The sequence below is a fragment of the Oncorhynchus gorbuscha genome, unplaced genomic scaffold (genome assembly GCF_021184085.1).
Source record: "Oncorhynchus gorbuscha isolate QuinsamMale2020 ecotype Even-year unplaced genomic scaffold, OgorEven_v1.0 Un_scaffold_3133, whole genome shotgun sequence".
NCBI classification, from domain to species: domain Eukaryota; kingdom Metazoa; phylum Chordata; class Actinopteri; order Salmoniformes; family Salmonidae; genus Oncorhynchus; species Oncorhynchus gorbuscha.
The window spans coordinates 30,661-56,171 of record NW_025747467.1 but is presented as its reverse complement, the minus strand read 5'-3'; the positions used below and the strand labels follow the sequence as shown (position 1 = coordinate 56,171).

Sequence of the window (25,511 nt, the reverse complement as noted above, 5' to 3'; positions counted from 1 at the left end):
TATGCCATTTTTTGTTATTTAGTGGATTGGGTTACTAGTCCAACGCTCTAACCACTAGGCTACCCTGCCGCCCCATGAATGAGGAAAGCTAAATGATTCATGCAGTATTGAATGAGGACAGCTAGCTAGTACAATATTACATCACACACGCAGTATGGTCGTGTGTGATGTAACGTCAGGCCTAGGTATGAATGTATCAGTGGAGGCTCCTCAGAGGAGAAAGGGGAGGACGATCCTCAGTGAAATTCATTTTAAAAAACAACAACATGTTTAACATTAAAGTTATCCTTTTTAGATTAAAAAAATACACTAAATATATATTCATGTCACCAAATAATTGATGAAAACACTCTGTTTTGCAATGATGGTCTACAGTAGCCTCAACAGCACTCTGTAGGGTGGCGTCGTGGTGTAGCCGCAGGACAGCTAGTTTCCGTCTTTCTCTGGGTACACTGACTTCAATAAAAAACCCAGGAGGCTCATGGTTCTCAAGCCCTTCCATAGACTTACACGGTTATTATGACAACTTCCGGAGGACATCCTCCAACCCATCAGAGCTCTTGCAGCATGAACTGACATGATGTCCAACCAATGATAGGATCAGAGAATGAATCTAGTACTGAAAGCAAAAGCTACATCTAGCTAGCACTGCAGTGCATCAAACGTGGTGAGTAGTTGACTCAAAGAGGGAGAGGACAATAGTTTAGCAGTTTTTAACAAATACATTTCTTTAAAAAGGAAGACGAAAGAGAGAGAGAGAGCTATATTTTGTTGTATTTTCTTCACTTTCACTTAGCCTCTACAACTACATCCAGAAAATGTATACCAATTATAGCACCACCCAAAAGGGCACTTTAGAGACTAGTAGGGCAAAGAGGCATGTTCTCTACACAGGGAGAACCCATCTGCCACTGCTTCATTTGGCTGCTCACTTCAATGGCCCATATACCACTGGGTGAGATAATGTTTCATTGTTTTTTGGGCAGATGCGTCTTGGCCGATTTAGCTCGGGAATATGCTACAATCGGCAATCTGTCTCCTTATCCTGTCTAATGGGCAGGTGAGCCCTGGAGGGGAGAATTGGCTGTAAGAAGTAAGAAAGAACATAGCGTCTGATTGTTTTTAAATGACTTCTTATGACATGGTTTGCCAGAATAAACGGATGTCGTGGAGATTTTTCCAATCTGCGTTACCCACTCCAGTCAGCAGATGGCGACGTGCGTCTTTCAGGTGATGCTTCTTGCGTGACGTATAATCTAGTGGACGGAACTGGAGGCTTCTTCAACAGCGACAAAAAGCTACTGACTCAACCAACGCGGTGGTTTCCTGGCGAACATAAAACCGAACACTTTAGACTATTCTTGTGTGTATTAATGTCAGTGTTATTTAAGAAGATTTATAGAAGTTATTTGCTTGTTAAATTAAATGCGCCAATTTGTTAAATTGAGAACGTTACTGCACTAGGATAATAGCTAATGCTAGCTAGCTAACATCCCGACCATGAGCTCACTAAGAAATATGGAGAAAGCGAAAGAAGCTCTAGGGCTGAACATCATCGTAAAAGAAGAAGAGGAAGAAGCTTTAAGAATAAAAAAGGAAGAAGAGACTGTCACATTAGAAGAAGAAGAGGTGGATATTACAGTGAAAGAAGAGAAAGAACATTTTGGAGTAAAAGACGAAGAGGAGATAGGTTTCTTAATCAAAAAGGAGGAAGATGCCATAACATTAAAAGAAGAAAATGTAGTGAAAGAAGAGAAAGAACCTCTTGGAGTAAAAGAGGAAGAGGAGGAAGACGTTTTGGGAGTGAAAGAGGAAGAGACAGAAGATCAGATTACCACCAGTGAGTACTGTCTTAAAAACAGGGGCACAAACTATGCAATTGTTGAACTAATGTGTGGTTTTAAAGGGCATTATACTGAAGTTCTACACGTGAATATGTTGTTCAGTACTGTAGGAATTGTTGAAGGGGCAATCTGGCATTGATACATATATTTTGGGGGACTTTTAAATGTAAACATTTCTGGAGTTCTCCATGTGTTCTATTAGACTGCACTTCATCCAATAACACACCTTTAAAACTCTATAGGTGATTTCTACTTCAAATTTCAAAGGGACACAAAATGCACTCATTTCGCTGAACGACCCTTTTACAAATACATCATAAACAATATTTTATAAAATGATGATGAAAGTGGACATTCTGGCTCTGTTTAGACATATTCATGCCTCTTATAGGTCTCTCTGATTGCAATAGAAGATCATAAGTTTACCATCTGTTTGATGTTCTCATTCACACAGGAGAGAGACATGACTATCGTGGATCCTCTGGGGAGCCTCAACAACATCCTGATGCTGACGAAGCAGAGAAGAGTCTCTCCAGATCAGAACACCAGATGGTACAGCTTGGTCTGGTCTAGCATACAGCTTGGTCTGGTCTAGCATACAGCTTGGTCTGGTCTAGCATACAGCTTGGTCTGGTCTAGCATACAGCTTGGTCTGGTCTAGCATACAGCTTGGTCTGGTCTAGCATACAGCTTGGTCTGGTCTAGCATACAGCTTGGTCTGGTCTAGCATACAGCTTGGTCTGGTCTAGCATACAGCTTTCTCTCTCTGGGTCTGGGCTGGGTTTCTGTAAAGCATTTTATGACAACAGTGGCATCAGCATCCATAATGATATGTGTCTGTGTCCCCTCTTTATGGTTACTAGGACAACGGTAGCCCTTCCACCATCCCGGAGTCCCCGTGTCGTGCCTCTCCTGGTAGCACCTTACTGCTGGGTATGAAGAGGTTGTCTGTGCTGCTGGTGGACTGCAGGAAAACAACGAGGCTGAGTGGAACTGTGAAAGGAGGAGAAGAGAAGAAAGGATCAGATTTGACTCATCAAAGTAAGTGCTGTAGTTTAGTTTTAACAAATACAATAGATCTGCCCACTGGTATCTGTTACCAGGACAACCAGCAGAGTTCTGTTCATTCTGGGATCGAACCCAGGTCTGTGGTGACACCTTAAGCACTGTGATGCAGTGCTTTAGACCGCTGTGCCACTCAGGTGGCAGCTCCTTTGTTTGGCTGACGTTGAGGGACCGGTTGTTTAGCTGGCACCCCGCTCGTTCTCCTCGGGGGCTCCACGGCATCTCTGAGTCGTAATGCTCTGAGCGGGACAAAATGTATTTTAGCTCATCCGGTAGGGCGTCATGGTTTCCGCGACGCAAATTTCTTTTTTGTATTCTGTAACCGTTAGAAGCCTCGTATCCGACCCACTAAATAAGTCTTCAACATTTCTATGACTACTATCACATGGACAGACTGACTACTACCACATGGACAGACTGACTACTACCACATGGACAGACTGACTACTACCACTACTACCACATGGACAGACTGACTACTACCACATGGACAGACTGACTACTACCACTACTACCACATGGACAGACTGACTACTACCACATGGACAGACTGACTACTACCACATGGACAGACTGACTACTACCACATGGACAGACTGACTACTACCACTACTACCACATGGACAGACTGACTACTACCACATGGACAGACTGACTACTACCACTACTACCACATGGACAGACTGACTACTACCACATGGACAGACTGACTACTACCACTACTACCACATGGACAGACTGACTACTACCACATGGACAGACTGACTACTACCACATGGACAGACTGACTACTACCACATGGACAGACTGACTACTACCACTACTACCACATGAACAGACTGACTACTACCACTACTACCACATGGACAGACTGACTACTACCACATGGACAGACTGACTACTACCACATGGACAGACTGACTACTACCACTACTACCACATGGATAGACTGACTACTACCACATGGACAGACTGACTACTACCACATGGACAGACTGACTACTACCACATGGACAGACTGACTACTACCACATGAACAGACTGACTACTACCACTACTACCACATGGACAGACTGACTACTACCACATGGACAGACTGACTACTACCACATGAACAGACTGACTACTACCACTACTACCACATGGACAGACTGACTACTACCACATGGACAGACTGACTACTACCACATGGACAGACTGACTACTACCACATGGACAGACTGACTAGTACCACATGGACAGACTGACTACTACCACTACTACCACATGGACAGACTGACTACTACCACATGAACAGACTGACTAGTACCACATGGACAGACTGACTACTACCACTACTACCACATGGACAGACTGACTACTACCACATGAACAGACTGACTACTATCACTACTACCACATGGACAGACTGACTAGTACCACATGGATAGACTGACTACTACCACATGGACAGACTGACTACTACCACATGGACAGACTGACTACTACCACATGGACAGACTGACTACTATCACTACTACCACATGGACAGACTGACTACTACCACATGGACAGACTGACTACTATCACATGGACAGACTGACTACTACCACTACTACCACATGGACAGACTGACTACTACCACATGGACAGACTGACTACTACCACATGGACAGACTGACTACTATCACTACTACCACATGGACAGACTGACTACTACCACATGGACAGACTGACTACTATCACTACTACCACATGGACAGACTGACTACTACCACATGGACAGACTGACTACTACCACATGGACAGACTGACTACTATCACTACTACCACATGGACAGACTGACTACTACCACATGAACAGACTGACTACGCAAATCAAAATCAAATCAAATGTATTTATATAGCCCTTCGTACATCAGCTGATATCACAAAGTGCTGTACAGAAACCCAGCCTAAAACCCCAAACAGCAAGCAATGCATGTGTAGAAGCACGTTGGCTAGGAAAAACTCCCTAGAAAGGCCAAAACCTAGGAAGAAACCTAGAGAGGAACCAGGCTATGTGGGATGGCCAGTCCTCTTCTGGCTGTGCCGGGTGGAGATTATAACAGAACATGGCCAAGATGTTCAAATGTTCATAAATGACCAGCATGGTCGAATAATAATAAGGCAGAACAGTTGAAACTGGAGCAGCAGCACAGTCAGGTGGACTGGGGACAGCAAGGAGTCATCATGTCAGGTAGTCCTGGGGCATGGTCCTACGGCTCAGGTCAGTTGAAACTGGAGCAGCAGCATGGCCAGGTGGACTGGGGACAGCAAGGAGTCATCATGTCAGGTAGTCCTGGGGCATGGTCCTAGGGCTCAGGTCCTCCGAGAGAGAGAAAGAAAGAAGGAGAGAATTAGAGAACGCACACTTAGATTCACACAGGACACCGAATAGGACAGGAGAAGTACTCCAGATATAACAAACTGACCCTAGCCCCCCGACACAAACTACTGCAGCATAAATACTGGAGGCTGATACAGGAGGGGTCAGGAGACACTGTGGCCCCATCCGAGGACACCCCCGGACAAGGCCAAACAGGAAGGATATAACCCCACCCACTTTGCCAAAGCACAGCCACACCACTAGAGGGATATCTTCAACCACCAACTTACCATCCTGAGACAAGGCTGAGTATAGCCCACAAAGATCTCCGCCACAGCACAACCCAAGGGGGGGGGGGTGCCAACCCAGACAGGATGACCACAACAGTGAATCAACCCACTCAGGTGACGCACCCCCTCCAGGGACGGCATGAGAGAGCCCCAGTAAGCCAGTGACTCAGCCCCTGTAATAGGGTTAGAGGCAGAGAATCCCAGTGGAAAGAGGGGAACCGGCCAGGCAGAGACAGCAAGGGCGGTTCGTTGCTCCAGAGCCTTTCCGTTCACCTTCCCACTCCTGGGCCAGACTACACTCAATCATATGACCCACTGAAGAGATGAGTCTTCAGTAAAGACTTAAAGGATGAGACCGAGTTTGCGTCTCTGACATGGGTAGGCAGACCGTTCCATAAAAATGGAGCTCTATAGGAGAAAGCCCTGCCTCCAGCTGTTTGCTTAGAAATTCTAGGGACAATTAGGAGGCCTGCGTCTTGTGACCGTAGCGTACGTGTAGGTATGTACGGCAGGACCAAATCAGAGAGATAGGTAGGAGCAAGCCCATGTAATGCTTTGTAGGTTAGCAGTAAAACCTTGAAATCAGCCCTTGCTTTGACAGGAAGCCAGTGTAGAGAGGCTAGCACTGGAGTAATATGATCAAATTTGTTGGTTCTAGTCAGGATTCTAGCAGCCGTATTTAGCACTAACTGAAGTTTATTTAGTGCTTTATCCGGGTAGCCGGAAAGTAGAGCATTGTAGTAGTCTAACCTAGAAGTGACAAAAGCATGGATTAATTTTTCTGCATCATTGTTGGACAGAAAGTTTCTGATTTTTTGCAATGTTACGTAGATGGAAAAAAGCTGTCCTCAAAATGGTCTTGATATGTTCTTCAAAAGAGAGATCAGGGTCCAGAGTAACGCCGAGGTCCTTCACAGTTTTATTTGAGACGACTGTACAACCATTAAGATTATTTGTCAGATTCAACAGAAGATCTCTTTGTTTCTTGGGACCTAGAACAAGCATATCTGTTTTGTCCGAGTTTAATAGTAGAAAGTTTGCAGCCATCCACTTCCTTATGTCTGAAACACATGCTTCTAGCGAGGGCAATTTTGGGGCTTCACCATGTTTCATTGAAATGTACAGCTGTGTGTCATCCGCATAGCAGTGAAAGTTAACATTATGTTTTCGAATAACATCCCCAAGAGGTAAAATATATAGTGAAAACAATAGTGGTCCTAAAACGGAACCTTGAGGAACACCGAAATTTACAGTTGATTTGTCAGAGGACAAACCATTCACAGAGACAAACTGATATCTTTCCGACAGATAAGATCTAAACCAGGCCAGAACATGTCCGTGTAGACCAATTTGGGTTTCCAATCTCTCCAAAAGAATGTGGTGATCGATGGTATCAAAAGCAGCACTAAGGTCTAGGAGCACGAGGACAGATGCAGAGCCTCGGTCCGATGCCATTAAAATGTCATTTACCACCTTCACAAGTGCCGTCTCAGTGCTATGATGGGGTCTAAAACCAGACTGAAGCATTTCGTATACATTGTTTGTCTTCAGGAAGGCAGTGAGTTGCTGCGCAACAGCCTTCTCTAAAATCTTTGAGAGGAATGGAAGATTCGATATCGGCCGATAGTTTTTTATATTTTCTGGGTCAAGGTTTGGCTTTTTCAAGAAAGGCTTTATTACTGCCACTTTTAATGAGTTTGGTACACATCCGGTGGATAGAGAGCCGTTTATTATGTTCAACATAGGAGGGCCAAGCACAGGAAGCAGCTCTTTCAGTAGTTTAGTTGGAATAGGGTCCAGTATGCAGCTTGAAGGTTTAGAGGCCATGATTATTTTAATCATTGTGTCAAGAGATATAGTACTAAAACACTTGAGCGTCTCTCTTGATCCTAGGTCCTGGCAGAGTTCTGCTATCTGAGTAGCTAACCGATCGCTGCAGTTTACTTTGGGTTACGCTTTTAATGCAAAATTCCGAATGCTGCCCCCTATCCTAGTGAAGTTAATTATGTGAATGTCGATGCATAATTCCATTGGGTAGGCTTATAAAAATATCATTTTTTATTCTACTGGGGGAAGTTTTTATCCTTATAGGCTGTTAGAACAATTAAACTTAAAATGTAGGTGTTTGAAAATTACAATGAAGTGCTTGAAAGGATCAGATTTGACTCATCACAGTAAGTGCTGTAGTTTAGTTTGAACAAATAATATAGATCTGCCCTCTGGTAGCTGTAGCCTAGTGGTTAGAGCGTTGGACTAGTAACCGGAAGGTTGTGAGTTCAAACCCCTGAGCTGACAAGGTACAAATCTGTCGTTCTGTGGGTTAACAGGCAGTTAACCCACTGTTCCCAGGCCGTCATTGAAAATAAGAATGTGTTCTTAACTGACTTGCCTGCTTAAATAAAGGTAAAATAAAATAAAAATCTGTTACCAGGACAACCAGCAGAGTTCTGTTAGTTCTGGGATCGAACTCGGGTCTGTAGTGACACCTTGAATTTGCCAATGTCTGTAAGAACCCTGTATAGGCTACTTGCTCAGCCAGCAAATGAACGATGAAAATCACCTGAAATTATTATTACATCGTTAAATTTCAGTCTGCCCCTGGTAAATGTACCTTAATGTTGAACCCTGTGTGTGTGTGAGCACTGTGTGTGCGGTGCGCGTTGGTCCTATATGTCTACCACTTCGTGTAGCCCGTTAGCGATGCTAATGTCTTCAGGTAGACTGAAAGACAATTTGAAGGTAACCATAAAGGAGCCTACCTGCCAGAATCGTGATTATTTGCATCAATCCGGTGACTATTTTGTTTGAAAAAACTCCCATTGCAACACACGCATTACAGACAGACTGGTGGCACTTCAATTAAAGGGTAACTACACACAAAAAAGAATCAAATTTTTTCCCAGATCTCAAAAATGGCACTGTTGTGGTTGTCTCACCTAGCTACCTTAAGATGGATCCACTAACTGAGGGAAACTGTATTTACTATCACTGTTGTGGTTGTCTCACCTAGCTACCTTAAGATGGATGCACGAACAAGTTGCTCTGAATAGTGACCATACTATTCCCTTAAAGCCACACAGTGCAAAATACATGGGTCATGTGAACAATGGAGCACATGCATCACATGCTAAGAGACAATGGAGCACATGCATCACATGCTAAGAGACAATGGTGCACATGCATCACATGCTAAGAGCACTTGACTGTAAGTCTCTCTGGATAAGAGGGTCTGATAAATGACTAAAATGACAAATGAATGCTGAGATTTCATTCAGGTCTCCCTGTTTTAACCACTCTGTTTGTCTTTGGCAGAAGAGAGACCCGACTCGGAGGAACCAGAGACGTCTGAACCAGCGAGACGACACCACTGTTCCCAGTGTGGAAAGAGTTATACCCGTTTATGGAGCCTGAAAAACCACAAGAGAACACATGCAGAGAGGAAGTCTTACAACTGTTCCCAGTGTGCAAAGAGTTTTAACCATTTAGGGAATCTTAAAAACCACAAGAGAACACATGCAGAGAGGAAGTCTTACAACTGCTCTCAGTGTGCAAAGAGTTTTACTCATTTATGTAACCTAAAATCGCACGAGAGACGACACACAGGAGATAAGCCTTACCAATGCTCTCAGTGTGGTAAGAGATTTATTGAGTCAACAGAACTGAAAGTTCATAAGAGAATACACACAGGGGAAAAACCATTCCAATGCTCTCAGTGTGTAAAGACATTTTCCCGACCAGGGGACCTGAAATCTCATGAGAGAATACACACAGGGGAAAAGCCGTACCACTGTTCCCATTGTGAAAAGAGTTTCGGCTGGTCAGGGACACTGAAAGAGCATGAGAGAATGCACACAGGAGAAAAGCCATTCCAATGCTCACAGTGTGGAAAGGGTTTTAGCCAGTTACGGTACCTGAAAACGCACGAGATGATTCACACAGGAGAGAAGCCTTTCCAGTGCACTCAGTGTGGAAAGAGTTTTATCCTGTTAGTAAACCTGAAATCACATGAGAGAATACACACAGGGGAAAAGCCATACCATTGTTCCCATTGTGAAAAGAGTTTCAGCTGGTCAGGGACACTGAAAGAGCATGAGAGGACACACACAGGAGAAAAGCCATTCCAATGCTCTCAATGTGGAAAGGGTTTTACCCAGTCAGGGAGCCTGAAAATGCATGAGAGAATGCATACAGGGGAAAAGCCTTTCCATTGCTCCCAATGTGGAAAGAGTTTTACCCAATTAAGGAGCCTGAAAAGTCATGTGGTGACACACAAAGGAGGGTAGCCTCACCTCTGCTCCCAGTGTGGAAAGAGTTTTACCCAATTAAGGAGCCTGAAAAGTCATGTGGTGACACACAAAGGAGGGTAGCCTCACCTCTGCTCCCAATGTGGAAAGGGTTTTACCCAATTAAGGAGCCTGAAAAGTCATGTGGTGACACACAAAGGAGGGTAGCCTCACCTCTGCTCCCAGTGTGGAAAGAGTTTTACCCAATTAAGGAGCCTGAAAAGTCATGTGGTGACACACAAAGGAGGGTAGCCTCACCTCTGCTCCCAATGTGGAAAGGGTTTTACCCAATTAAGGAGCCTGAAAAGTCATGTGGTGACACACAAAGGAGGGTAGCCTCACCTCTGCTCCCAATGTGGAAAGAGTTTTACCCAATTAAGGAGCCTGAAAAGTCATGTGGTGACACACAAAGGAGGGTAGCCTCACCTCTGCTCCCAGTGTGGAAAGAGTTTTACCCAATTAAGGAGCCTGAAAAGTCATGTGGTGACACACAAAGGAGGGTAGCCTCACCTCTGCTCCCAGTGTGGAAAGAGTTTTACCCAATTAAGGAGCCTGAAAAGTCATGTGGTGACACACAAAGGAGGGTAGCCTCACCTCTGCTCCCAATGTGGAAAGAGTTTTACCCAATTAAGGAGCCTGAAAAGTCATGTGGTGACACACAAAGGAGGGTAGCCTCACCTCTGCTCCCAGTGTGGAAAGAGTTTTACCCACCTCTGCTCCCAGTGTGGAAAGAGTTTTACCCAATTAAGGAGCCTGAAAAGTCATGTGGTGACACACAAAGGAGGGTAGCCTCACCTCTGCTCCCAGTGTGGAAAGAGTTTTACCCAATTAAGGAGCCTGAAAAGTCATGTGGTGACACACAAAGGAGGGTAGCCTCACCTCTGCTCCCAGTGTGGAAAGAGTTTTACCCCAATGAAAGAGCATAAAAGAATACATACACTCTTCATGTCACTAATTTTCAGAGGACCTGAAATCACATGAGAGAAAAGAGAGGCTGTGTTCTGACCTTTGTTCTTTGACTGAGAATGTGTTGAAATCTAATGAAATCCATGAAATTTCATTTGTATATATAAAATCATACAGTTTATAAAATCATACTCACAAATATCTTGAATTTTTCCGTTTTTGATTTGTTAAAAAGTTTGAAATATCCAATAAATGTCGTTCCACTTCATGATTGTGTCCCACTTGTTGTTGATTCTTCACAAAAAAATACAGTTTTATATCTTTATGTTTAAAGCCTGAAATGTGGCAAAAGGTCGCAAAGTTCAAGGGGGCCGAATACTTTCGCAAGGCACTGTATATAAAATCATACTCACAAATAAGCCTAAATGTGTTTTTCTAGTTTTCATCTTGAGGCATGTTCACATTTGCATTTTCTATTTTGTTTTGATTATAAACTTTGATTGGATACAAACTATTCGCTCAAAATGTATCTTATAAAATGTAACAAAATGTAACTTAACATAGAATTGATTCTTTGAACTTTGAAACATCTTTCATTTGTTTTTTATTGAGTAAATGTGTAACTATTCATCAAGATAAAGGACTATGAAACTGATTACTTGTTCTGGTGAAATGTGTACATTTGAGTCATTAAGCAGACGCTCTTATCCAGGGCGACTTACAGGAGCAATTGGGGGTTAAGTTCCTTGCTCAAGGAGCACATCGATAGATTTATCAGCTAGTCGGCTGGGGGATTCAAACCATCGACCTTTCAGTTACTGGCCCAACACTAGACTACCTACCACCCTAAAGTCTTTCCTTGATTCCTTGTGTCCTCCCCCCCCCCTCCAAAACTCATTGGAGGAGATCTGAGATTATCTTATCCTCCTATATGACCAGAGGAGATTGAAAGAGAGGATGCTGGGAAATCAAGGAAAGACCTGAGATCTTCACCCTAGTGGATAGCTGTTCTACTGATGGAGAATGGAACCACTAAAACAGGCACCATCTCAAGTCAATCCAGGCGACTTGTTTTTCCCTGAACAAGGCAGTTAACCCACTGTTTCCCAGTAGGCTGTCATTGTAAATAAGAATTTGTTCTTAACTGACTTCCCTAGTTAAATAAATGTTACATAAAAAAAGTATAAATAAATATTTCAGGCCACGCCCACTGACGCCCACAGTTTAAAAACATACAATGACATCAAGACATCCAGAGTTTAACAACACTGATCTTTTGCTACAAAGGCCCCTTTTTCTCTACAATTGGTAGTTACAGTCTTGTCCCAACGCTGCCACTCCCATATGGACTCAGAAGAGGTTAAGGTCGATAGTCTTGCTTCCTCCGAAACACGACCCCGCCAAGCCACACTGCTTCTTGACAAACTGCTCGCTTAACCCGGAAGCCAGCTCTCCCAATGTGTCGGAGGAAACGCGTACAGCTGGCGACAGAAGTCAGCGTGCATTGGCCCGACCCGCCACAAGGAGTTACTAGAGCGCGATGGGACAAGGACGTGCCGGCCAAACCCTCCCCTAACCACGCTGGGCCAAACCCTCCCTAACCACGCTGGGCCAAACCCTCCCCTAACCACACTGGGCCAAACCCTCCCCTAACCACGCTGGGCCAAACCCTCCCCTAACCACGCTGGGCCAAACCCTCCGCTAACCACGCTGGGCCAAACCCTCCCCTAACCACACTGGGCCAAACCTTCCCTAACCACGAACGACGCTGGACCAATAGAGAGGCACTTTAGAGACAGGAAGGGTAAAGGGGCATGTGCTCGACACAGGTAGAGTCCTATCTGTCCATGTTGCTTTTTACAAAGTGGGCACCAACACTCACCTAAAGAGAGAGAGACGTTTTCATTGTTTTTGGGCAGAATTACTTTACCTTTAACTAGGCAAGTCAGTTAAGCATAAACTATTATTTTCATTGACAGCCTAGGAACAGTGGGTTAACTGCCTGTTCAGGGGCAGAATGACACATTTTTACCTTGTCAGCTCAGGGATTCGGTTACTAGGCCAATGCTCTAACCACGAGGCTACCAGCCACCCCAATTATGTGTTGTTAGCCATGTGTCTTGGCCCTATTTTTTTTTTTTTTTTTTATGTGGCCATCGACAATTTGTTGCCTAATGGGAAGGTCCGCCCTGGAGGAAAGTATTAGCTGTATGAAGTAAAAGAGAACACAACATCTGGTTGTTTTTAAATTACTTCTTATGACATTGTTCGCCAGAATAAATTATGGAATGGAGATTTTACCAATCTGCGTTACCCACTCCAGTCAGCAGATGGCGATGGAAGGATTTCAGGTGATGTTTCTTGCGTGACGTATAATCTAGTGGACGGAAAGCTTCAACGGCAGTAAAACACTACTGATTCAACCACTTCGGTAGCGCACATTAAACCAGTCTTGTTTATATTAATGTCAGTGTTTTCAAACATCATTCTGTTTTACGTATTGACTAGTTGAAAAAAAATAGTTATTTGCTTGTTAAATTAAATTGGCTAATTTGTTCAATTGTTAACGTTACTGCACTAGGCTAAACGCTAATGCTAACTATCTAGCTAGCTAACATCGCGACCATGTGCTCACTAAGCTATTCGGAGAAAGAAGCTCTAGGGCTGAACATCATCGTAAAAGAAGAAGAGGAAGAAGCTTTAAGAATAAAAAATGAAGAAGAGGAGACTGTCACATTAGAAGAAGAAGAGGTGGATATTACAGTGAAAGAAGAGAAAGAACCTTTTGGAGTAAAAGAGGAAGAGGAGGCTTTCTCAATTAAAGAGGAGGATGAGGAGGAGACTGAAGATCCTGTTAACACCAGTGAGTATCGTCTTAAAAATAGGGACACAAACTGCAGTTGTTGAACAATTGTGTGGTTTTAAGGGGCATTATACTGAAGTTCTACACTTGAATATGTTGTTCAGTACTATAGGAATTGTTGAAGAGGCAATCTGTCAGTGTCACATATCGGGGTGGCAGGTAGCCTAGTGGTTAGAGCGTTGCAACTCAAATCCCTGCGCGGACAAGGTGAAACTCGGTCGTTCTGCCCCTGCTAATGGGACTTTTAAATGAGATGTATTTAATTCTCCATGTGGTCTACATTAAAGTGCACCTCATCTAATATAACAGGCTTTTAAAATTCAATATTGGTGCGTAATTCATACTTAAAATATCGAAGTGGACGAAAAATGCACCCATTTAGTGGAACGACCCTTTTACATTTGCATAGTAAATTAAAGTGCATCATGATGAAAGTGGACATTTGGGCCCTGTTTAGATATATTCATGCCTCTTGTAAGACTCTGATTGCAATAGTAGATCATATGTTTACTATCTGTTTGATGTTCTCGTTCACACAGGAGACAGACATGACTATGGTGGATCCTCTGGGGAGCCTCAACAACATCCTGATGCTGACGAGGCAGAGAAGAGTCTCTCCAGATCAGAACACCAGATGGTACAGCTTGGTTTGGTCTAGCATACAGCTTGGTCTGGTCTAGCATACAGCTTGGTCTGGTCTAGCATACAGCTTGGTCTGGTCTAGCATACAGCTTGGTCTGGTCTAGCATACAGCTTGGTCTGGTCTAGCATACAGCTTGGTCTGGTCTAGCATACAGCTTGGTCTGGTCTAGCATACAGCTTGGTCTGGTCTAGCATACAGCTTGGTCTGGTCTAGGTACAGCTTGGTCTGGTCTAGCATACAGCTTGGTCTGGTCTAGCATACAGCTTGGTCTCTCTGGGGATGGATTTCTGTAAAGCAGTTTATGACAACAGTGACATCAGCATCCATAATGATGTGTGTTTGTGTCCCCTCTTTATGGTTACCAGGACAACGCTAGCCCTTCCTCCCTCCCGCAGTCCCCGTGTCATTCCTCTCCTGGTAGCACCTTACTGCGAGAGGAGAAGAAGAAGAAAGGATCAGTTTTGACACATCAAAGTAAGTGATTTAGTTTAGTTTGAACAAATACAGATCTGCCCACTGGATCTGTTACCAGGACAACCAGCAGAGTTCTGTTAGTTGACAGGAAGATAGACTGGTATCTGTTACCAGGACAACCAGCAGAGTTCTGTTAGTTGACAGGAAGATAGACTGGTGGATATGGATGTTATGAATATCATAACACTTACTGCTGGACTAACTGGTGGTGTTAAATAGCTGTACTGCTACTGCTTATTGGATGACACGTAGTGAGGAATCCCCCTGTATGGACATTCTACTGTAGAAGGATGACACGTAGTGAGGAATCCCCCTGTATGGACATTCTACTGTAGAAGGATGACACGTAGTGAGGAATCCCCCTGTATGGACATTCTACTGTAGATGGATGACACGTAGTGAGGAATCCCCCTGTATGGACATTCTGTAGAAGGATACTGTAGGACTGTAGATGGATGACACGTAGTGAGGAATCCCCCTGTATGGACATTCTACTGTAGAAGGATGACACGTAGTGAGGAATCCCCCTGTATGGACATTCTACTGTAGAAGGATGACACGTAGTGAGGAATCCCCTGTAGAAGGATGTATGGACATTCTACTGTAGAAGGATGACACGTAGTGAGGAATCCATTCTACTGTAGAAGGATGGACATGAGGAATCCTACTGTAGATGGATGACACGTAGTGAGGAATCCCCCTGTATGGACATTCTACTGTAGAAGGATGACACGTAGTGAGGAATCCCCCTGTATGGACATTCTACTGTAGAAGGATGACACGTAGTGAGGAATCCCCCTGTATGGACATTCTACTGTAGAAGGATGACACGTAGTGAGGAATCTGTATGGACATTCTACTGTAGAAGGATGACACGTAGTGAGGAATCCATTCTACTGTAGATGGATGACACGTAGTGAGGAATCCCCCTGTATGGACATTCTACTGTAGAAGGATGACACGTAGTGAGGAATCCCCCTGTATGGACATTCTACTGTAGAAGGATGACACGTAGTGAGGAATCCATTCTACTGTAGAAGGATGAAACGTAGTGAGGAATCCATTCTACTGTAGAAGGATGACACGTAGTGAGGAATCCATTCTACTGTAGAAGGATGACACGTAGTGAGGAATCCATTCTACTGTAGATGGATGACACGTAGTGAGGAATCCCCCTGTATGGACATTCTACTGTAGAAGGATGACACATAGTGAGGAATCCCCCTGTATGGACATTCTACTGTAGAAGGATGACACGTAGTGAGGAATCCCCCTGTATGGACATTCTACTGTAGAAGGATGACACATAGTGAGGAATCCCCCTGTATGGACATTCTACTGTAGAAGGATGACACGTAGTGAGGAATCCCCCTGTATGGACATTCTAGTGAAGTTCTACATTGAATGTGTTGTTATTTAATGTCGGAACACCGTGAGATTCTGATTTTCTGTCAGTCCTGGATACCATTGTTATGGTGTCTGTGTGCAGCAGGAAGGAACTGAAGAGGTTGTTTTGTGAGCCAATAATAACTAGTGTTAGTGAAATGACTGGATGTCTTTTTCCCTCTTTCTTTTATTTAACCATTATTTTATTTAGCCGTTATTTTATTTAACCCCTATTTTATTTAGCCCTTATTTTATTTAGCCCTTATTTTATTTAGCCCTTATTTTCTTTAGCCCTTATTTTCTTTAGCCCTTATTTTATTTAACTCTTGTTTTATTTAGCCCTTGTTTCATTTAGCCCTTATTTTATTTAGCCCTTATTTCATTTAACCATTATTTTACCAGGTAAGTTGACTGAGAACACATTCTCATTTAAACCAACGAAATGGGGAATAGTTTCAGGGGAGAGGATGGGGGATGAATGTGCCAATTGTAGACTGGGGATGATTAGGTGACCGTGATGGTATGAGGGCCAGATTGGGAATACAGGTACCTTAGCATATGCTACTGTACCTGTAGACTTCCAGTCATTGAGCTAATGCTAGTTACCAGAATCTCTCTGTATTCCTCTAAAGCCACACTGTAAAATGGATCTGATTTGGATTAAAAATGTGGAATAAATATGTGGAATCATGTGGAAGTTTCATTCATGTCTCTATGATTAAATAAACACTTTGTTTGTTTTTGGCAGGAGAAAGACCAGACTCTGAGGAACCAGAGGAAGAAATGTCCAAACCAGCAAGACCATACCACTGCTCCCAGTGTGCAAAGAGTTTTACCCAGTTCGGGACCATGAAAAGACACGAGAGGACACACACAGGTGATAAACCTTACCACTGCTCCCAGTGTGGAAAGAGTTTTACTGAGATGGGGTCCCTGAAAAAGCACAAGAGAATACATCCAGGAGAAAAGCCATACCACTGCTCCCAGTGTGGAAAGAGTTTTAACCAGTCAAGGGACCTGAAAGATCATAAGAGAATACATACAGGAGAAAAGCGCCACCACTGTTCCCAGTGTGGAAAGAGTTTTACTCAGTTAGGGAGTCTGAAAAGTCATAAGCGAATACACTCTGGAGAGAAGCCTTATCACTGCTCCAAATGTGGAATTGCTTTTTCAGAGTTAAAAACCTTGAAAAGGCATGAGAGCATACACACAGGTGAGAAGCCTTACCACTGTACCTACTGTGGAAAGAGTTTTAGACGATCGGAATATCTGAAATTACACGAGAGAATACACACAGGAGAAAAGCCTTACCACTGTTCCCAGTGTGGAATGAGTTTTAGGCAGTTAAGGGACCTCAAAGATCATATGCAAATGCACTCTGGAGAGAACTCTAGCACATGTTCACATTGTGGAAAGAGTTTTCTGAGTTTAAGAACTCTGAAATTCCATGAGCATATACACACATACAAAAAGGAAAAGTACCAATGTTCCTCGTGTGGAAAGTGGTTTACCCAGTTAGAAGCCCTGATTATGCATGACAGGAAACACACAGGAGGGGATAAGACCTACCACTGCTCCCAGTGTGGAAAAAGATTTAATTGGTTAAGGCAGCTGAATAAGCATGAAAGAATACATACACAGGAGGAGAAGACATACCACTGCTCTCAGTGTGGAAAGACATTTTCCCAGTCAGAGGACCTGAAATCACATGAGAGAATAGAGAGGCTGTGTTCTGACTTGTGTTTCTGACTGATCATTTGTGTTCTTGTTTCATGCCACGTGAAATCAAATTGTATGAAACCAGAAAAAAAAGTTTTTACTTTTGTTGTTGTTTCATTTAGAGACATGATCGTGTCTAAATATCAGATTAAATATTTAAAATTGTCTATTTGGTTTTGATGAGCTTTGATTGATTTGATAAGTATAAACCCTCTGTTGTTCATCATATGATTTTCTATTTGTTAAGGGATTTTTTAAAATCAATAATGACTAATTCTGTCTACATTTCAATTCAATCAGAATACTAATTCTGTATACATTTCAATCAGGACTGACCAATCAGAATACTATTATGTTACTGTATATGTCAGAATACTAATTCTTTACATTTCAATCAGGACTGACCAATCAGAATACTAATTCTGTCTACATTTCAATCAGGACTGACCAATCAGAATACTAATTCTGTCTACATTTCAATCAGGACTGACCAATCAGAATACTAATTCTGTCTACATTTCAATCAGGACTGACCAATCAGAATACTATTATGTTACTGTATATGTACTAATCAGAATACTAATTCTGTATACATTTCAATCAGGACTGACCAATCAGAATACTATTATGTTACTGTATATGTACTAATCAGAATACTATTATGTTACTGTATATGTACTAATCAGAATACTAATTCTGTATACATTTCAATCAGGACTGACTAATCAGAATACTATTATGTTACTGTATATGTACTAATCAGAATACTAATTCTGTCTACATTTCAATCAGGACTGACCAATCAGAATACTATTATGTTACTGTATATGTACTAATCAGAATACTAATTCTGTATACATTTCAATCAGGACTGACTAATCAGAATACTAATTATGTTACTGTATATGTACTAATCAGAATATTAATTCTGTATACATTTCAATCAGGACTGACTAATCAGAATACTAATTCTGTCTACATTTCAATCAGGACTGACCAATCAGAATACTAATTCTGTATACATTTCAATCAGGACTGACTAATCAGAATACTAATTATGTAATAATAATAATAATAATAATAATATGCCATTTAGCAGACGCTTTTATCCAAAGCGACTTACAGTCATGTGTGCATACATTCTACGTATGGGTGGTCCCGGGATCGAACCCACTACCCTGGCGTTACAAGCGCCATGCTCTACCAACTGAGCTACAGAAGGACTGACTAATCAGAATACTAATTATGTTACTGTATATGTACTAATCAGAATACTAATTCTGTATACATTTCAATCAAGACTGACTAATCAGAATACTATTATGTTACTGTATATGTACTAATCAGAATACTAATTCTGTATACATTTCAATCAGGACTGACTAATCAGAATACTAATTATGTTACTTTATATGACTACTAATCAGAATACTATTATGTTACTGTATATGTACTAATCAGAATACTAATTCTGTTACTGTATATGTACTAATCAGAATACTATTATGTTACTGTATATGTATCTTTTAATCCCAGTACTGAATATAATGTGTGTAAATATAATCAAGAATTAGAACAATGACTGGTAGAAATGAATGAACTTATCGTCAGACTGGCTAGAATGCTGATCTACACAGGCAGACCTTGGCTCGGTCATAAATGATCTAAATTGGTGGGAGATGGATGTGGGAAGGCTTGAGAACTATACAGCCTTTGTACCGGTGTGGAGAAGAGACGGAACAAAGACTAATGACGTCATTTTCAGTTTATAACCCGTTGTATAATGTTTCATGTTCAGTTCTGGAGAATAAACGCTGCTGATTGATTTCCAGACTGGTCTCTGTCCATTTTTTTATGTACAAAAAAAGAGTCTTACAAATTCTTAGGAGTGGACCGTGTTTAATTTAATTGGGTAATAAAACATGTAGGACTTTAATTCCAGTAACATTATTGCAAAGTGTCAACGATTATTTAAGTAAGTAAGTGGCGCAAGTCTTTGTGTTTGTATTTATGATGGATTCCTCCCTAAACTAAGGCATATCTACAACACATTAAGTGTGTGTCCTCAGGCCCCTACTCTTCCTGGGGTCCAGCTAAACTAAGGCATATCTACAACACATTAAGTGTGTGTCCCTCAGGCCCCTACTCTTCCTGGTGTCCAGCTAAACTAAGGCAGTTAAACATTTTAAAAACATTACAAAACCTTCATAACAGATTTCACAACACATTAAGTGTGTCCTCAGGCCTCTACTCTACTACCACATATCTACAACATATTAAGTGTGTCCTCAGGCCCCTACTCTACTACCACATATCTACAACATATTAAGTGTGTCCTCAGACCCCTACTCTACTACCACATATCTACAACATATTAAGTGTGTCCTCAGGCCCCTACTCTACTACCACATATCTACAACATATTAAGTGTGTCCTCAGGCCCCTACTCTACTACCACATATCTACAACATATTAAGTGTGTCCTCAGGCCCCTACTCTACTACCACATATCTACAACACATTAAGTGTGTGACCCTCAGACCCCTACTCTACTACCACATATCTACAACATATTAAGTGTGCCCTCAGGCCCCTACTCTACTACCACATATCTACAAACATTAAGTGTGTCCTTTTACCACATAGTCAACATCGGAATTGTTGCAGACCCCTACTCTACTACCACATATCTACAACACATTAAGTGTGTCCTCAGACCCCTACTTCTACCACATATCTACAACACATTAAGTGTGTCCTCAGACCCCTACTCTACTACCACATATCTACAACACATAAAGTGTGTCCTCAGACCCCTACTCTACTACCACATATCTACAACACATTAAGTGTGTCCTCAGGCCCCTACTCTACTACCACATATCTACAACACATTAAGTGTGTCCTCAGACCCCTATTACTACCACATATCTACAACACATTAAGTGTGTGTCCTCAGACCCCTACTCTACTACCACATATCTACAACATATTAAGTGTGTGTCCTCAGGCCCCTACTCTACTACCACATATCTACAACACATTAAGTGTGTCCTCAGACCCCTACTCTACTACCACATATCTACAACACATTAAGTGTGTCCTCAGGCCCCTACTCTACTACCACATATCTACAACACATTAAGTGTGTCCTCAGACCCCTACTCTACTACCACATATCTACAACACATTAAGTGTGTTCCCTCAGACCTCTAGGTGGACTACCACATATCTACAACACATTAAGTTTGTGTTCCCTCAGGCCCCTACTCTACTACCACATATCTACAACATATTAAGTGTGTGTCCTCAGGCCCCTACTCTACTACCACATATCTACAACATATTAAGTGTGTGTCCTCAGGCCCCTATCTACTACCACATATCTACAACATATTAAGTGTGTTCTTCCTCAGGCCCCTACTCTACTACCACATATCTACAACATATTAAGTGTGTTCCCTCAGGCCCCTACTCTACTACAACAGATATCTACAACATATTAAGTGTGTTCCCTCAGGCCCCTACTCTACTACCACATATCTACAACATATTAAGTGTGTGTCCTCAGGCCCCTATCTACTACCACATATCTACAACATATTAAGTGTGTGTCCTCAGGCCCCTACTCTACTACCACATATCTACAATATATTAAGTGTGTTCCCTCAGGCCTCTACTCTACTACCACATATCTACAACACATTAAGTTTGTCCTCAGGCCTCTTCTACTACCACATATCTACAACACATTAAGTTTGTCCTCAGGCCTCTACTCTACTACCACATATCTACAACACATTAAGTTGTTCAGGCCCCTACTTACTACCACATATCTACAACATATTAAGTTTGTCCTCAGGCCTTTCATTCTAATAGTAATATATCATGTTGTTGCCCCTACTCTACTACACTTCTACAACAGTGTGTGCCCAGCCCTCAGGCCCCTACTCTACTACCACATTCTACAACATATTTACATTTATCATTTAGTTGACCTTTATCCAGATGCCTTACAAAGCCTTTCATTATGACATAGTGGAACAGTCACTTTCAATAGTGCATCTAAATCTTAATCATGGGGGGTTGACCTTCCTATCCTAGGTATTCCTTAAAGAGGTGGGGTTTCATTCTAATAGTAATATATCATGTTGATTGACCTTCACCAGATGTCCTTTCATTCTAATAGTAAGGAGTTTGTTCCACCATTGGGGGCCAGAGCATTCTAATAGTAATATATGATGTTGGCTGAGCGGGAGCCTTTCATTCTAGTGGTAGTAATAGGTGGATCAGTGCCCTTGTTTGGGTGTAGGGTGATGAGCCTTCACCAGATGCCGTTTCATTCTAATAGTAATATATCATGTTGTTGACCGGATCACTTCAGATGCCCAGTGGAGAGAACGGAGGAGCGGGGTGATTCTAATAGTAATATGGGATGTTGTTGACCTTCACGTTCTGGATGAGTTGAAGGGGTTTAATGGCACAGGCAGGGAGCCATTTCGAGTTGCATTCTAATAGTAATATATCAAAATGTTCATCAATTAACACACAATACCCCATAATGACATCACAATACCCCAGCCTTTCATTCTAATGATGACAAAGTTGAAAAACAGGTTTCATTCTAATAGTAATTACTATTATTTGTTGACCTTCACCAGATGCCCAGCCTTTCATTCTAATAGTAATATATCATGTTGTTGACCTTCACCAGATGCCCAGCCTTTCATTCTAATAGTAATATATCATGTTGTTGACCTTCACCAGATGCCCAGCCTTTCATTCTAATAGTAATATATCATGTTGTTGACCTTCACCAGATGCCCAGCCTTTCATTCTAATAGTAATATATCATGTTGTTGACCTTCACCAGATGCCCAGCCTTTCATTCTAATAGTAATATATCATGTTGTTGACCTTCACCAGATGCCCAGCCTTTCATTCTAATAGTAATATATCATGTTGTTGACCTTCACCAGATGCCTTTCATTCTAATAGTAATATATCATGTTGTTGACCTTCACCAGATGCCCAGAGCCTTTCATTCTAATAGTAATATATCATGTTGTTGACCTTCACCAGATGCCTTTCATTCTAATAGTAATATATCATGTTGTTGACCTTCACCAGATGCCCAGCCTTTCATTCTAATAGTAATATATCATGTTGTTGACCTTCACCAGATGCCCCTTTCATTCTAATAGTAATATATCATGTTGTTGACCTTCACCAGATGCCCAGCCTTTCATTCTAATAGTAATATATCATGTTGTTGACCTTCACCAGATGCCCAGCCTTTCATTCTAATAGTAATATATCATGTTGTTGACCTTCACCAGATGCCCAGCCTTTCATTCTAATAGTAATATATCATGTTGTTGACCTTCACCAGATGCCCAGCCTTTCATTCTAATAGTAATATATCATGTTGTTGACCTTCACCAGATGCCCAGCCTTTCATTCTAATAGTAATATATCATGTTGTTGTTGACCTTCACCAGATGCCTTTCATTCTAATAGTAATATATCATGTTGTTGACCTTCACCAGATGCCCTGCCTTTCATTCTAATAGTAATATATCATGTTGTTGACCTTCACCAGATGCCTTTCATTCTAATAGTAATATATCATGTTGTTGACCTTCACCAGATGCCCAGCCTTTCATTCTAATAGTAATATATCATGTTGTTGACCTTCACCAGATGCCCAGACCTTCACCAGATGCCCAGCCTTTCATTCTAATAGTAATATATCATGTTGTTGACCTTCACCAGATGCCCAGCCTTTCATTCTAATAGTAATATATCATGTTGTTGACCTTCACCAGATGCCCAGCCTTTCATTCTAATAGTAATATATCATGTTGTTGACCTTCACCAGATGCCCAGCCTTTCATTCTAATAGTAATATATCATGTTGTTGACCTTCACCAGATGCCCAGCCTTTCATTCTAATAGTAATATATCATGTTGTTGACCTTCACCAGATGCCCAGCCTTTCATTCTAATAGTAATATATCATGTTGTTGACCTTCACCAGATGCCCAGCCTTTCATTCTAATAGTAATATATCATGTTGTTGACCTTCACCAGATGCCCAGCCTTTCATTCTAATAGTAATATATCATGTTGTTGACCTTCACCAGATGCCCAGCCTTTCATTCTAATAGTAATATATCATGTTGTTGACCTTCACCAGATGCCTTTCATTCTAATAGTAATATATCATGTTGTTGACCTTCACCAGATGCCCAGCCTTTCATTCTAATAGTAATATATCATGTTGTTGACCTTCACCAGATGCCTTTCATTCTAATAGTAATATATCATGTTGTTGACCTTCACCAGATGCCCAGCCTTTCATTCTAATAGTAATATATCATGTTGTTGACCTTCACCAGATGCCCAGCCTTTCATTCTAATAGTAATATATCATGTTGTTGACCTTCACCAGATGCCCAGCCTTTCATTCTAATAGTAATATATCATGTTGTTGACCTTCACCAGATGCCCAGCCTTTCATTCTAATAGTAATATATCATGTTGTTGACCTTCACCAGATGCCCAGCCTTTCATTCTAATAGTAATATATCATGTTGTTGACCTTCACCAGATGCCCAGCCTTTCATTCTAATAGTAATATATCATGTTGTTGACCTTCACCAGATGCCTTTCATTCTAATAGTAATATATCATGTTGTTGACCTTCACCAGATGCCCTGCCTTTCATTCTAATAGTAATATATCATGTTGTTGACCTTCACCAGATGCCCCTTTCATTCTAATAGTAATATATCATGTTGTTGACCTTCACCAGATGCCCAGCCTTTCATTCTAATAGTAATATATCATGTTGTTGACCTTCACCAGATGCCTTTCATTCTAATAGTAATATATCATGTTGTTGACCTTCACCAGATGCCTTTCATTCTAATAGTAATATATCATGTTGTTGACCTTCACCAGATGCCCAGCCTTTCATTCTAATAGTAATATATCATGTTGTTGACCTTCACCAGATGCCCAGCCTTTCATTCTAATAGTAATATATCTTGTTGTTGACCTTCACCAGATGCCCAGCCTTTCATTCTAATAGTAATATATCATGTTGTTGACCTTCACCAGATGCCCAGTGTTTCATTCTAATAGTAATATATCATGTTGTTGACCTTCACCAGATGCCTTTCATTCTAATAGTAATATATCATGTTGTTGACCTTCACCAGATGCCTTTCATTCTAATAGTAATATATCATGTTGTTGACCTTCACCAGATGCCTTTCATTCTAATAGTAATATATCATGTTGTTGACCTTCACCAGATGCCCCTTTCATTCTAATAGTAATATATCATGTTGTTGACCTTCACCAGATGCCTTTCATTCTAATAGTAATATATCATGTTGTTGACCTTCACCAGATGCCCAGCCTTTCATTCTAATAGTAATATATCATGTTGTTGACCTTCACCAGATGCCCCTTTCATTCTAATAGTAATATATCATGTTGTTGACCTTCACCAGATGCCCAGCCTTTCATTCTAATAGTAATATATCATGTTGTTGACCTTCATGCCTTTCATTCTAATAGTAATATATCATGTTGTTGACCTTCACCAGATGCCCAGCCTTTCATTCTAATAGTAATATATCATGTTGTTGACCTTCACCAGATGCCTTTCATTCTAATAG

General features: G+C 41.6%; 2 protein-coding genes across 2 annotated transcripts; both read left to right on the top strand.

The window, feature by feature from the left end:
• The first annotated feature begins 2,342 nt into the window (after nucleotides 1-2,342).
• LOC124027358 (zinc finger protein 239-like) lies at nucleotides 2,343-10,530 on the top strand. Its single transcript, XM_046339806.1, has 3 exons — nucleotides 2,343-2,396; nucleotides 2,708-2,885; nucleotides 8,859-10,530. The coding sequence occupies exons 1-3, from the start codon at nucleotides 2,394-2,396 to the stop codon at nucleotides 9,827-9,829; spliced, it is 1,152 nt and encodes a 383-aa protein (XP_046195762.1). The 5' UTR covers nucleotides 2,343-2,393; the 3' UTR covers nucleotides 9,830-10,530.
• A 2,829-nt stretch (nucleotides 10,531-13,359) lies between these two features.
• On the top strand, nucleotides 13,360-17,987 carry LOC124027359 (zinc finger protein 501-like). The gene is made up of 4 exons (XM_046339807.1): nucleotides 13,360-13,598; nucleotides 14,138-14,235; nucleotides 14,607-14,715; nucleotides 16,850-17,987. The coding sequence occupies exons 1-4, from the start codon at nucleotides 13,361-13,363 to the stop codon at nucleotides 17,848-17,850; spliced, it is 1,446 nt and encodes a 481-aa protein (XP_046195763.1). The 5' UTR covers nucleotide 13,360; the 3' UTR covers nucleotides 17,851-17,987.
• Nucleotides 17,988-25,511: the final 7,524 nt, after the last annotated feature.